The 15265-nt window shown below is 37.5% G+C and overlaps 1 protein-coding gene across 1 annotated transcript in view; it reads left to right on the forward strand.

Annotated features, from left to right (window-relative positions):
• Window positions 1-15265, forward strand: part of sema3d (sema domain, immunoglobulin domain (Ig), short basic domain, secreted, (semaphorin) 3D) — a 35163-nt gene that overhangs the window by 14516 nt on the left and 5382 nt on the right. The window contains exons 4-17 of the mRNA XM_024282527.2: window positions 721-783; window positions 897-1016; window positions 1086-1179; window positions 2210-2338; window positions 4875-5011; window positions 7522-7636; window positions 7719-7788; window positions 7865-8009; window positions 8500-8722; window positions 8915-9003; window positions 9228-9269; window positions 10687-10844; window positions 11720-11784; window positions 11879-12018. Of these exons, the coding sequence (XP_024138295.1) occupies window positions 721-783; window positions 897-1016; window positions 1086-1179; window positions 2210-2338; window positions 4875-5011; window positions 7522-7636; window positions 7719-7788; window positions 7865-8009; window positions 8500-8722; window positions 8915-9003; window positions 9228-9269; window positions 10687-10844; window positions 11720-11784; window positions 11879-12018 (1590 nt within the window). The remainder of the gene's footprint in view (window positions 1-720; window positions 784-896; window positions 1017-1085; window positions 1180-2209; window positions 2339-4874; window positions 5012-7521; window positions 7637-7718; window positions 7789-7864; window positions 8010-8499; window positions 8723-8914; window positions 9004-9227; window positions 9270-10686; window positions 10845-11719; window positions 11785-11878; window positions 12019-15265) is intronic.

A 15265-nucleotide genomic window follows, 5' to 3' on the forward strand; every position in this document is an offset into this window, starting at 1 on the left:
AAGTTGATCCATCAGTGGGAAGAGTGTTTATTTGATCTTTATCTAGTTGTTTTACCTCACAGTCTTGTACTCAAAGTGTTGCTTCTCTGGTCATCAATACTGATGCCAACGAGATAAAAACTTTGGGGGTGATGACGGATACGAATACTACTTTTAAAAATGTAGCTTACCTGGAATTGCAGTCTTCTTCCAGGTGTTTCTTTCTTGATTTTTAAGATAACTACAGTGCAATAAACTTTTTCTTTTACCAGAATCTCCTCAGACAGCAATAATTTCAACATCTGCGTTACAAAACTTGTTGAAGTCCTCAGAGAGGCAGACTGCAGTAAATCAGTGCATCACGCCGGATAAGTGTTTTCTGTGTGACGTCCTCCTTCGTGAGGATGTTTGGCTGAAGCTCTCTAAATTTGAAGCAGGGAAAACTGAGCACGTAAGCCCACATGTTCGAACCTGATGGGAGCATACCTAGCCTCTCACACCAGTAACTGAAAGTGTAAATCTTGACATCAAGAGTGAGATCAGTTATTTTGATAAGGACGGAGATTAGAATACATGTGTAAGGCTTGAATGCATGGCATCATCATAAATGACGTAAGTGTGTGTTGATATTGGAGATTCTGATTTTGTAATGCCATCCTTAAATCAATATTTAGTAAAATTAGTCAGTTTTGTTGAACATTTTATGTATTTTTGAACTTTTTTGTCGTTTTTTCTGATTAGGTCCACTGGCCTGCTCCCACAGAAAGAGTCGAAAGTTGCAAACAGGCTGGTAAAAATCCAAATGTAAGGCTTTCAAAATTCATTTTTTTCGCCTTATTTTTCTAAAGACTTGTCCATCTGGAAGCCATAATAAAACATAATAACAGTTCGTTCTTTGTCGTTCCTCCTTATCCTAGCTGGAATGTGCAAACTTTGTTAGAGTCCTCCACAATTACAACCGAACGCATGTCTACGCCTGTGGAACCGGAGCCTTCCATCCCACCTGCGCTTTCATTGAAATCACTGGCCATAGAGAGGTACCTCTTTAAAGGTTTTTCATGCCTTTTAAAGCAGACTTATTTTAAAATATGTTCTTTTTTTTTAAGGAGGAAGTGTTCCAACTGCTGTTGAAAACGGTTGAGTCTGGCAGATTCAAATGTCCTTTTGATCCGTTGCACCCGTTCACCTCAGTCCTTTCAGGTGAGAATACCAACTGTGGGTAATTCATTTTTGCAAAGCATCATCTTCCTGAAAATAGACGCTTTCCTCCGCTTTGATGTTTGTGTAGCGTTGCACTCATTTATTTCTAATGCTCATATAGTGACTGAAGGCACACTTTTTGATCTTAGTTTCTGAGATAAACAGAATTTATTCACAAAGTGTTCTTAGATTTGATATGTTTCCTTTACTGCACACGTGTCAAAGTCAAGGCCCGGGGGCCAGATCCGGCCCTCTAGGTACTTCTATCCGGCCCTCCAGATCATTTTATTTTATTGTTATTAATGACCCGATGTTATTTCTAACTTGTACAATTTTGACATAATATATTTTTTATGGAGGGTAAAATATTGAAAGTCGTTTAAGTTTTAAGTTGATTTATTCTGGAATAACATTCCTGCCTCTTTATTATTCACAATTATGTTAAAAAGTTATGGTTTCAAAGCTTTAAAAATTGGCATTCTGCTAGATTTTTGGACTATTTTGGCATTTACTAAGATTTTTTAGGTTATTTTGGGAGTTAGCTATGCTAGCTGTTTTGGCTAATTTAGGCTTTTCTTTAATTTTTTTCTTTTTTTTTGCTGTTTTAGAGTAAGGCTAATATTTACACACTAGCTGTTTTGACATTTAATCTTTTTTTATATGCTGAAGTTTAGCCATTTTTTCAACTATAAGCTAGCTATTTTGGCTAGCGTAATGTTTTAGTTTTAGTTTTTTAGGCTAATTTGGCATTTAGCTAATAATTTAGCTTCAGCATTTTCAGGTATCAGTTTCAGCATCAGCTGCCAAATTCAGCTAACAGCATTCACACTAGTATTATCACAGATAATGCTATATATCTGGTTTAAAAATATGTTAAAATATTACAGTTTTAAAAATGTAGTTTTAGAGTATTCAGTTAATGTTTATCCTGTTTGACCGATTGTCTATTTTGGATTTTGGCCCCTTATGTGATTGAGTTTGACTCCCCTGCTTTACTGTGTGTTTATGAACGTCATAACCTTCTCTTCAGATACGTACCTGTACGCTGGCACATCTTCAAACTTCCTGGGAAAGGACACGGCGTTCACACGCTCCCTCGGCCCCCCACCTGACCAGCACTACATACGCACAGACATCTCAGAAGACTACTGGATCAATGGTACACACATACATGTGCTTTGAAACACAGACTGCACTTAAAATCCGTCTGCTGCCTTTGCACCAAACTCCCAGCTTCTCTGCGGATACAAAGAGCCTCTCTGTGCCCTGTAGATTGTTATTGGCATTCCGCAGGGAAGGGAAACAGTCCACTTATTCATTTAGCTGGAACTTTTATATGAATACCATCGCAGGACAGGGACCACACCTTTGCGGGAATTTACAGTGTGTGCCACAAAGTTCAGGGTCTTATTTGCACAATCATTGGCTTACACACACAAGCGTCACCAAGCGGGGAACCCTCTCCATGCCTCTCTCTGCTCTTTTACAGCCAGTGGATCAACAATTGTCTCCAGAATCTAAATACTTGCACATGGTCTTGACATTTCACAACCGCCTAGTCGGTGATGTTTTGAGTTAGATGCGTCCCTGACTCGGCGTGTGTAAACAGTGCACGCTTGGGCAAGAAAGGCACGGAGAAAGAGTAGAGCATGTGTGAGGTTCTTTCTGTGGAACGTCTTTCCATGACTTCATGCATAACCATGACCTAATGTTGAGGATGTTAGCTTTAGTTTGTCAAACTGTTCCAGTCTTGGGGGTCATCCACAGGTATTTGGCTCAATTTTATTTTTAATGCTCGCTCAACTTCTATTTAGCTTTTGAACTTATCCGATAAAAAGTTTCTGTTTTTCTCCTCATCAGGGTTATTTATTTTTTGCCTTTCCTTTATTTTTCTTAGTCCTTCTTATTGTTAACAATTCAAATCAGTTTTTTAAAGATGTTTGGGTGAAAGCCAAACTGTTAATTACAGAGCCAAATGTCAGTTATTTTTTTGGACTAGTTACTTTTGTGACACTTGGGGAGTTTGATGTTTACATTTGTACAGAAAGATCTTGCCAAAGGTTGAAGGAGCTAATCACTTTTTAAATGAAACTCATATATTCTGTTTATACATTTTAGTCAATCAAAAAAAATCTGATTATAAAGTAAAAATAGAAAAAGAAATACAAAAAATTCCTTAAAGGGGTCATACGGTGCTTTTCTTATTTTTCATAGTAAAATATATCAATATAAACGATCATATATTACCTTTGGAACAATAAAAAACAAATTATTTATGGAAAATTTGTTAGTTTTATGAGCTATTTTCATACCTGTACCCGTACTTGAGGGCACCGCCCATTTCATGAAGTCATCCTAGAACCGTCCTCGTCTTCGTGTCTATGAAAAAAATATATATATAAAAAAAAATATATATATATATATATATATATATATATAATTTTTTTGTTTTCTAAAAGTACATACAGTGCATCCTGGGTGTTTATCCCCAAAATTTAACACTGATAGAATGCCGATGCCTAATGAGTTCCTTTCAAATGCAGACCACACCGGATGAACATTTCAGGATTTATTACTAAGATGAAAACAATGTTCTGATTAGTACTGGCTATAAACTTTTCTTTTCTCTTTGAAGCATCATTAAACTCCATATCAAAAATCCTATTCCTGTGCACCTTTCTGCCTTTGCTCAATAATCCTTGTTCAAACCAGTTCCCACAATTCATAGCTCCTTTTCTCCACCAGGAAATAGTCTGCTCCCTTTCTCCAACTGTCTTCCAAATATCCCCCGTCTGCTTGCGTCATTCTCGGACACGTTTAGGATCCATCCCAACATGTTGTGTAGATTCCTCACCAGACGTTTCTTCACAAGTTTGAATGCTAAATCGAATGAGCGTTTTTTTGCTATCGCTAAATGGGATCGCAACACAGACAGCCGATGTCTTTAAGACTGCACCAGCTGGGGGCGGGGGGCTCGCGAAGCTAGCTATCTTCTCAGAGAAAGTAGTTGGTTCTCACCTTGTGATGTAAGCATGTGAGGACCCGCCCATTTTCGTGTGTATGGGAGGGGCTGCTGTTGAGAGTGCATGTTTTTAGAGGATTGCTCAAAAATGCATGAACGGATCAAAACACCACTTTGGGGTTGTTTATTGTGACAAATGAACAGTATTATGCACTTAAAATCTTAAAAAGTTTATTTTTCATGGTATGGCCTCTTTAAAATGTTAATTACATGAAAACAAACTACATCACTTCAAATAACATTATAACTGCAAATATTATTAACACTTACAAATCATGAGTTGAAAGAGTTGCATTATTTGATGTATTAGCCTTTACAGTATTTAAACACTGACTGTGTAAGTTGTTTTTTTGGCTCAGCTTATGTCAGACTGAAAAATCACATAAAAGCAAACTAGACTCCCCGTAAAGTAGAATAAATCCTCCTACAGTCACTACATTATCCTATGTGGGACAAGCTGAAGATTGATGTTCAGCCCAGCTCTACTTTTACTTAGTGGAAAAAGAAGGAGTAATCAATTATACCTTTGCGGTTGAAGCAGACAATGGCTGTAAATTAACGTGAGCTTTCTGTAATGTTAATGCCACTTTGAGTGGGGAGTTACATAGAAAAAAAAACATTACCTAACTTTACTCAAACAGCTCCCCTCCCTTTTCCCTCTTTGTGTCTTCAGATGCCAAGTTTATTTATGCTCATCCCATCGCTGACACGTACAATCCAGACGATGACAAGATATACTTTTTCTTCCGGGAGGTGTCGTGGGAGGGGAACGACAAGAGCATCGTCTCCCGGGTCGCTCGAGTGTGTAAGGTGAGATGGTGAATGTGTAAGTCATCCAGATTTACTAACAGGAATTCAACAATAAATGAGGGTTTTATGTGGATACATCACTAAAGAAAAATACTCCTTTGCTTACTGGGATGACGAATTGCAATAAGTTCCAGTTTGTTAGATGCACTTCAGTGCCTTGAGATCCGTGTTGTTTCTCATCTTCTGTTCTCTTTCAGTCTAATCTCAATACATTTACTGTGTTCTTGCTCAGATTTTGGTTTTAACTGTGTTCTGTCAAGTCAAGTTTCCTTCTGGTTTTCATCAATTTAATTTTCCAAACTATTTTTGTCTCTTTCTGATTCAATCATTACTGACTAAAAAAAAATCTACTCCTAAATTATGAATGTCTAATAAAAAAATACACCTTTTTGTTTCTTCAAGAGAACTCTTCTTGCTAAAATTACATTTAGGTTTGCTGAAACGGCAAATAAAAAAACAACCGTACTATAAACTATACTCACTGGCTACTTTATTAGTACTGGTAAGTAGTACTAGTACCCTTTTACATTCAAAACTGCCTTAGCATAGATTTAACAAAGTACTGCGCATATCCCGTTCCACCACATCCCAAAAGATACTCTTTAGCTTGGGATTTGATGACCGCACACATAACTGCAGCTCTCTGGATATTTTCTCTTTTTCAGACCATTCTCTGTAAATAACAGAGATTGTTGTGCGTGAAAATCTCAGTAAAGGAGGAGCAGTTTCTGAAATGCTCATCGGGCACCAATAACCATTAAATCACCTTTCTTCCTCATTCTGATGATGGTTTGAACTGTAGCAGATTTTCTTAACCATAGCTATGTCAGAAATCCTTCACTACTAAATATACAGCGGGACTATGTAGTACCCTTGATGGTTTATCAAAAAATTACATTTAAACACGTTTTTATTGCAAAAATTGTTCAACCGCAATGCATTGTGGTCTATATTTACTAATGTAGTGAGCATCAGTGCTCAGTAGTTTTTCACCTTCTGGGTAATTTCTATGGCACTTGATTTTGGAATTATAGATTCGGACAGCACTTTGAAATGGCAATCGCACTATTTAATGCACAATGAAGTTAGTAGTGAAGGAATTTGGACATAGTCCATGTCTACATGCACACATGCATTGAGTTGGCTGTGATTGGCTGATTAGAAATTTGCGTTACTGAGTATTTGGGCTGGTGCGCATAATGTTAATTGCACATCTGCTTTTGCTAAAAATAAAATCATATACATTCATAAAATACACTTTGATAACTCTCAGCTTTCTACTGAATAAGGGTTAAAAGTCAGTGTTGAAGCACCTTACTGGACCTTTATGCTGTAAGACTTCAAAAGCTGAACAACAACATGAGCTGATCCTGCTTCCATCATGACTCTAATCTGGTTCCTGAAATGATATTGTTTCGGTAATGTTTTTAAAGTTTTAATTCTGTTTTTTGTGAATGTATTTGGAATCTGGTGGGGTATATTTTAGTACCCAACACCATTTCTCCTTTCTAGAAATGTAAGCTGTGAAAGGCTAGCATCGACTTCTTTTGTCATTTTTATTTTGTTGCTAGAAAAAGACCTGGTTTCCATTTTTCTCTTTGTTAGAAGAAGAAAATAATAACTGTAAGCACTTCTGGGACCTTTTATACGTCATGCATACACCATGAGTCACACAGACCCAATAGTCAGACACAGCAAGTAGAAGTTAGGAGTTCCTAGAACAAAGGATTCATTAGGATCACGACGAGGGAGAACAATTGCAGATTCCTCTCTTGACCTCCTTCCTCCACCACCTTTCTCTTTCTTTTCTCCCACATCCACTTCATATTTATCTCTTCATTTTGCTGTTTTTACTTCCACTTTAGAGGATCAAGAGTCTTTAAAAATGCTCTTTGAAGATAGCCATCATGTGAAACCTCCTTAAGTGCTTCTTTTTTTCATTTTCGTTCAGCGGTGGGGTGGGGCGTCACTTCAGCACGAGGATGTTTTGTGCGTTTTGAACCGTAACGGTCTTCTCGCGTTGCACGTCGGCTAAGTTTAACAAGGGGTTGCTCTCAAGGTTTCCATGCATTGTAAGGAGGTGCTCTTGAAAGCTCTTAACATAACTCGATCAAAGGTTGCAACTGAAAGTAATTCATATGCTAAGCTGAAATGCAGAAATCCTTGATTTTTGAGCTCTTCAAACCTCCTGCCCTGCTGCTATAACTTTTTCATTATCTTCTGTTGTTTTCTCTTCATTATTCAGTTCTTTTGGCAATTATTTTTAAATGAAAGTTTAACAAGAGGCTCTCCTTTGTCCTGGATCAACTCGAGGCATGCGAGTTATCTGTTTATTTTCCTAATTAGTGAAGGGAACCGGAGACGTGTTTTTGTCCTATACTTGAGGTCATTGTACAGATTGCTCTTGGACAGCAGCTCCACTCAAAGCATACATTAACTGTGTCATATCGATGTGGCGCAGCTCCATATTTCTGATGGATTTTCTTACCGAGTGTGTGTTTGTGTTCCAGAATGATATGGGTGGGCTGAGGAGTCTCACCAATAAATGGTCAACCTTTCTGAAAGCCAGGCTTGTGTGTTCCATCCCTGGACCGGATGGCGTGGACACACACTTTGATGAGCTCCGTAAGTGACTGAGATTTATTTAAATGATGCGCCAGGAGAAGAAGAACTTTTATTAACTTGTTAAAACATCTTTATTTTGAAGAGGACATCTTTTTGCTGCCTACCAGAGACGACAAAAACCCAACAGTTTACGCCGTCTTCACAACCTCCAGGTGAGCTCCTTTTTCTACTGCTTTTAAATACTAAATTCTTGCTTCAATCTTCATTTAATTTCCACTTTCTTTTCAGTTCCATTTTCCGTGGCTCGGCAGTGTGCGTATACAGCATGGCAGACATAAGAGCTGCCTTTAACGGACCGTACGCCCACAAGGAGGGGCCCGACCACAGATGGGTGGAATATGAGGGGAGGATACCATATCCCCGTCCTGGAACGGTATATGCTCCGTCATGGAGAATAACATACACCAACAAAAGCTTCATGATTTTGCTTTCACGTACTTCCTCCACAAAATCCTAAACACAACATGAATTCCTAGATTCGGAATAAAATGATGATAAAGTTGCAGGATTTGTCATCATCTGCAGATCAATCAATTGTGAGGTTTTCAAAATCCTAATCAAATCTTCTCTAATTTTGCAGAAAATATAATTTTAACAGAAAGTTTAGTTTATTTCTGCTTGGAAATCTAAACTAGATATTTGTCACTTTGTAAACTTAAAATGCTCGACATTTAACACAAGTTTAAAAAAAAAAAAAAAAAACTTGTGTTAAATGTCCTATCCTGCACTTCTACTTTTGACCACCAGGAGGAGATACTCCCCAGCAAATGTTCAGCCTGAATTCAAATAATTGGCCAGTTTAAAAGACATGAATAAAGACAAATCTGATCATGATAAATCTCTTTTCATATTTTGCCCCTCAGTGTCCAAGTAAAACATATGATCCAAGGATCAAGACCACTAAAGAGTTTCCAGACGAGGTTGTCAGTTTCATCCGATTCCACCCTCTGATGCACCGCTCTGTGCACCCCCGGAATGGCCGGCCGGTGTTTACACACGTCCGAGTGGACTACACCCTGACTCACATTGTGGTTGACAAAGTTTTGGCCGATGATGGGCACTATGAGGTTATGTTCCTGGGAACAGGTGAGACACTTCTGTTTGCAACCAGCAGAGGGCAGTAGGTCACTTTTTATGGTTCAGCCTAAGGAGCAAAATATTATTTTCAAGCATTTTTTCTTGTAAAAAGTAAAATAAATCTTAATTGAATACTATAAAATAGATTTAATATGTGTTTAGGTGCAGTCCTCATGTGTCCTTCCTGTCTCTGTGCTGCAGATGTTGGCTCAGTTCTGAAGGTGGTGAGCATCAGTCAAAACACCTGGTCCACAGAGGAGGTGATTCTGGAGGAGCTTCAGGTGTTCCAGGTTTGGTAAACAGCATAAACACCAACACACACACATAGAAAATCATTTGACACACATGTGTTAAAAGTGGCTCAATCATGAAGCTGTGAAATACTCGTCACACCTTTGAAGCGTATGGATTTTAGTTCCTGCTAATAAACACGTTCTTCTAACGTCATTCTTTAAGCCACGCCACAGTAATAACTGTTTGTTGTGGTGTTAAAGTTTGTTTTGCTTTTCTGCAGGTTCCATCTCCCATCCTCAGTCTGGAAATTTCACCCAAAAAGGTATTTTTATCCATTTGACTTTGACATTATTCACTGTAAATACAGTTAGCCTAAAAATAGGAAAAGTTCCCTTATCTTAAGACATAAATCACTAAAAGTTAGTAAAATTATCTGTCCATACAGCGAGTTATTTTTACACAGCAAGAAATAATATAATAAAATATTCAAAAAAGGAAACTAAGATAAAAAAATTTAACTGTGAGAAATGGTCACTTCAAACTAAATGTTATACAGGCCAATATTATGTATTTTTTGTTATTTCTAAGCAAATATTTTGTATTTTTTGAGTTTTTATCTACCTAATTTTAGTTCGCTTTGATTTCAGGGAAAAAATACGTTTAACAAGTGGGAATTACTCATTTTAGAAAAAAAATGAGAATAATATCTTAGTAAAAGTTGTCCCATCTTGATAAATCCTCGCAAAATCTAAAACTTATTCTCAGAACAGAGATCTAAAATGTTAATCTAAATGAAAGCCAGTCTAACTTTTAACATTTTTTTAACTTTAAATTTGCATCCTTAAAAGTACACCAAAAGTTACAGTGTATTTTTTTTGTTTTTTGATTCTTAAATAAAGTTTTTCTGCTGTCAAGACTATCAAGTAATAATAATAATAATAATAAGTAGTTGTAATAATAATTTATCATTATGAAAAAAAAATGTTTGAAGGGCTAATTTGGATAAAAGCTTGAAAAGTGTAGAGGAAAGTCAAGTTAAAACAACTTGTTAAAAAATCTTAAATGTCATAAAACAAAGTTCAAAGCATCAACGAGTTTAAAACTTTGTGCTCTTTTGATTTATCCATGCAATGCACATTTAGTGCAAATACCTGATGTGTTACAGTTAAATCTGTGTTATTTTTCATCTTTTTACCTACAGTTATTGAAATGAGCTCCCTCTTTGACACTCTCCACGTTTCCTTGCGGTGTTTCTCACCCTTTACCTCTCATTAACCGCGGGTCACGTGTGTCAGCAGACACTTCAACCCCAATTAAAGCCTCCATTAATCTCCAGCCAGGTTTGACCCGTGTACGCGTCTGTGCTGCTAGTATTTCCTAGCAAATGAGAGCGCGGTGGATTTGTAGAAATGGTTTGAACACATAGAAATCATTTGAATTCAGATAGCGTTAGAGTTATAAGCAGACTGACAGGATATAACTTAATCCTTCAGGTGTTCTGCATCCAGATTGGCTGATCTTGTCAATCAGTCTCTTCCATGCTATAGAGAGGAGGCACGTGCAGATCGCCAGTCACATAAATCTTTTTTTTTTTATTCCATTTGTTTTCATTTTACAACTTTATGAGCTTAAATAAGTATTATAAATATGGATTTCATCTCCTGCATTTAAAACTAACCAAAGTCTTCATTGGCTTTAGATCCAAGCATTTTTTTAAAAATATGTTTTTTTTTTTACAGCAACATCTCTACGTGGGCTCCACAGAGGGCCTCGCACAGGTGTCTCTGAGCCGATGTCACCTGTACGGTCAGGCCTGTGCTGAATGCTGCCTGGCACGGGACCCTTACTGCGCCTGGGATGGACACTCGTGCTCCAGATACGTCCCTGCATCCAAGAGGTGGGACAACCGGCCAAAAATATCATGCTTGCTTTGTTCAACAAGGAAAGAAAAGGAAAAAATGATTCAATTTCTCTATTTGGTGATCTGGTTCTGAGTTTAGTCCCTTAAGTTTTTGCATTCTAGGCTGCCTGCATCTCTACATAATCTATACACTCCTGTTAAGGGTCACTCTGCCAGATTATTACCCAGCAGGGATGCTGTTATTGTTTTGGCATCAGCTTTTGTTCCCCGGTGCTCTTTGAAAACGGATCTCCAGACGGTGTGGGCTGCAGATGTCCCATCAAACGGGGCTGAAAGGAAGTGCAGGAAGGAATCAATACAAACTAAAGGAGCCCAAGTGTGCAGCAGCAAACAGGCTGTGGAGCAGCAATGTGACACTCGTCTGCTGAAATCAAGACATTCGATAATTTAGAGGTTTAGGTCTTTACTGCGGCGCTGGGTAATGATTTTAGAGGGATTTGGCAAACATTTGAAATATGTGAGGTGAAAAGTGAAGCAAAAGTTACCTACCAAAGTTACACAACTTCCAATTAAACAATAAATCTAGCTTTAAATACCAGGCAGTGTTTCAAAGTTAACATGGCTTTTGACTTTGTTATGTAAGATTTAGGTTAGAAAAAACGTGAATTCTGTTCTTTAGAAGCCATGAAAAAAAAAATCAATTATAACAACGTTTCATTGACATTTCTCTTGCTAAAGAACTCCTCTTAGTCACATTCCTAGAGTTAAAATGCTTTTCCTCACTGTAAAACATGCATGTTGGGATTTTTTAAAAAGAGTCTAAGTATATAGATGAACCTCTGCTTTCATCTTCTAATCAGTCACAGCTGTATAAGACTATCTTTAATCTTGTGTCTGTGTTTGCATTCCAGGAGAGCCAGAAGACAGGACATCAAGCATGGAGATCCGGCTTTGCAGTGCTGGGACACAGAGGACAGTATGTAGAGGCTGTTTCCCTCCCTTTGTGATGCCTTATCGTGTTTAGTTGGTAACATGTGGACATTTTTCTTTTTGTCTTTTTTTTGTGTCAGGTGTTGGTCGGGGACAAGTAGAGGAGAAGGTTCTTTATGGAATTCAAAACAACTCCACTTTCCTGGAATGTTCTCCCAAATCCCAGCAGGCGCAGATCCAGTGGTACGTTCAGAGATCGGGATCGGAGCACAAAGAGGAGGTCAGTTATCTTGTATATCTACACACCGGAACCATCGATATGAAAATGTTATTTCATCTAAGTAGTTTTGTATTATGAGTTGAGGTGGGAATCTTGAGGAATCTCACGGTTTGATTCGATTACGAAACAAATATCAAAGCATCAAAAATTTGCATTTTTTTAAAGAAATGTTTCTCTTTACTAAAAGACACTCACTTTACTTACTTTTCTCCACCAAACGATTAGAACATACAAATTCTGACGTGAAAAATATTTAGTTTGATAATCAAATATTTTTCACAGCATCAAAAAACTCAACAACCTTAAATAAGATTTTACATTGTATCATTAGACCAGCTTTAATTAAACCCTCAGTAACTCACATAAAAATAAATAGTGTTTAGCTAGCTGCACATTATGATTTTGCAAACTTTTTGTGTTCCCTACATGTTTCATTTTAGTGTGGCATAACTTACATACTGCGTAACTTTTATCCGATTGACCCTCGACTCTATAAAGCCCAAAATGATTCCAAACAGTCGCTTTAAGCAAAGTGAGATCTGGAAGGGGAGCCATGTTTGTGCGCTCTTTAAAAAGGTTTAGTTCCGCTTTTTGCTCTTACTTTAAATCATATACATTTTTTTTATTATTTAAAATTAATAAAACAATTCTGATTCGTTCATGGATCATAATTGAAGCATAAAAAAATCAATCTTTTCCTCCACCACTGAATATGAGTCTCTTAAAAAAAACCTTACTTAATTGTGAGCTTAAATGATGGTGGTAGACAACTTATCTAAAAGGATGATTGATATATATATATATTTTACTTTTTTCAATTTCTTAAAACTAAAAGGTCAAAACTAAAATCAAAAGGTCAGAATAGTCGACTTGCATAACATTCTATTCTTTAGCTTGAAGAGTAAAACCTGTAAATGACTTGGATAAAGCTTCCTATGTCATTCTCTCGTTAATCATGATTAAATCAGAGCAGAAATGAGCAGCGTTGCTAAAGCGTACCATGCGGCCCACGTACTTTTAAACTTCATTACAAAGCGCTGACAAACTCCCTCGTTTTAAAGACTATGCTGCTCTCTACACTTTTATAAGATGCAAGATATTTGTTTAAAACCAACTTAAATGGAACTAAACTAGCCTTAGACACTACATAAAGTCAAAAAATAAATAAATAAGCACAATATTAGCTATTTTTGTTTGCATTTACAACTTTTTCTATTGTTAAAAAGAAAAATTAAGGTACTTAACTCCAGAGTTGCAAATCCTTTTCGATTTTCTTAGCATGGATTTCATCCAAATTTTGTCTAAAACAAACACAATTTGATTTTCAGTGTCCAAATACACGTTTCTGTTTTGTTTTATAAAGTTTTAGGTGTAATCTTAACATAATTCTCTCAACCTAAAGTGGTGCCTGCCACAGCAGATTCCACAGAAACTGACAAGCGAGGGTGCAACCAGAGGTAAAAGCTGTGCAGTCACACAGACAGCCAAGCATAACTCAAACATTAGAACCACCTTTGGTTCCAGTTACACCCCGCGCGCTTTTCCACATCACCTCCAGTGCTGAAGAAAGGAGAAAAATGCTCTTCTGTCTTCCAAACGGCGAAGTGGCTCAACCGAGCACGTCAAGAGTGATTCCACTGTCAGGTGGCTTTTTTTTTTTTGTTCATGGGAAATTTCAAGTGTAATTTGTTAAACTCTGACAGGGGGGGTCACTAAAGGTGCCAAAAAAACTCTCTCAGACTGACAGGAGAACAAACAAACTCCATCAAAAAGATGGATTAAGCAAACTACAGCAGAGTTTCAAGTAAAGACTTGGTTAGGGTTTCAGACTTTGGGGGAGAGTCAAATTCCATTCCAATAACAATGTTTAGAACATCTAAAACAGTAAAAGTACACGTTTAAATATGTGTTTATTGCTAAAAGGAACATTTAAACAGAGAAATTTAAGGCTGTTCTTGATTTCATAGTTGTTTACTGAGTTTGAAATTCATAAAAACATTTTTGGCATTGTCAAAACCATGAAAAAGCCAACATTTTGAAGAAATAAAATACATTTTACTCTTAAATACACAATTTTTTTTTCAAAAAAACAACACATGGTAAACGTCTTAAAGGACACACAAGGAGCACTTGAGAGGCAGGAACAAATGTGCGACTGAATGATGATGATTCTCTTCAATGAAAGAAACAGGCTTACTCAGCACTGCAGTGCCATCAAAGCATTTAAGACCATCCTGCACCCTCTGTGAACAGCTTCCCCGCTTTCTCGTCTGTGTCCAAAGTTCTCACACATCTGAAGTCCCCCTTCCCTTCTCCTTGGGGGGTGGGAACGCAAGCACCGACAGGTGCAGAGGCCTCTCGGTTCTAATGTGTTTCTTTGCAGGCTCACACTCAGGAAAAGTTTTTCTTTCTTGTGTGTGTAGCTGTGTGTGTCTTAATATAGCTTTGATTTCCAACAGTGGACATCATTGCGGAGAGCTCAGCGGGAAGAGCGTTGTTTGAAATTGCAATGATATGTGACCGGCTGAGCTGAAGAATGAAGATCTTTAAGGTGGAGGTTTTTCCACTAAAGCGAGAGTCTATCTTTGTTTTTTGACCAGAGAAAATGTCACTTTAGTTTTTTGGGCTTTTCAAATTATTGATTTGTCAGAGACAAAGCACAACATTTTAAAATAAAGAAAATAAACACTGAATTTCAACTATATTTGTGAGGCAAAGGTTTGTAGGGTAGGTTTTATAACTTAAACTCTTGTTAAATCTTTTTAAGTCTCACTATAATTATTTTTTGATTTATTTCAAAGCCTTCCCAGTAGTCTTTTAATTATTAACATTCTATTTTTAGGGAAAAAATAAAAGCTATCATTTTCTAGGACATAGTTTCTGTAGAACGGCAGTAGTTCATTAAAAATTCTCGTCGTAAATTCTCTCCCGCCGTTCACATTTCTGTGGTCAAATCAGCTGTCTCTGGATCTTTAGTGTAAGTTTCAAACATTTCTTACGGTAGCAGGACTGAGAACGCTGGAAATCTCAGCGAGGCTCCATGGACCTTCTTCAGGTGACCACAGAAATGCGAACGGCGACTCATTTGACCGAAGCTGTAAAGGATTGTGAATCAGTGGAAGTTCGGTCCACAAAGCTCTTCACTTCCTCGTCCGAGCTGACATCCTGCTGTAGCAGCGGTGATGATTTGAGCTGGCGAGACACAAAGCTACCATAATCAGACGGGGAGGGGGGACGTGTGTGTGCA

The sequence above is a fragment of the Oryzias melastigma genome, linkage group LG6, assembly GCF_002922805.2.
Source record: "Oryzias melastigma strain HK-1 linkage group LG6, ASM292280v2, whole genome shotgun sequence".
Classification (NCBI taxonomy): Eukaryota; Metazoa; Chordata; class Actinopteri; order Beloniformes; family Adrianichthyidae; genus Oryzias; species Oryzias melastigma.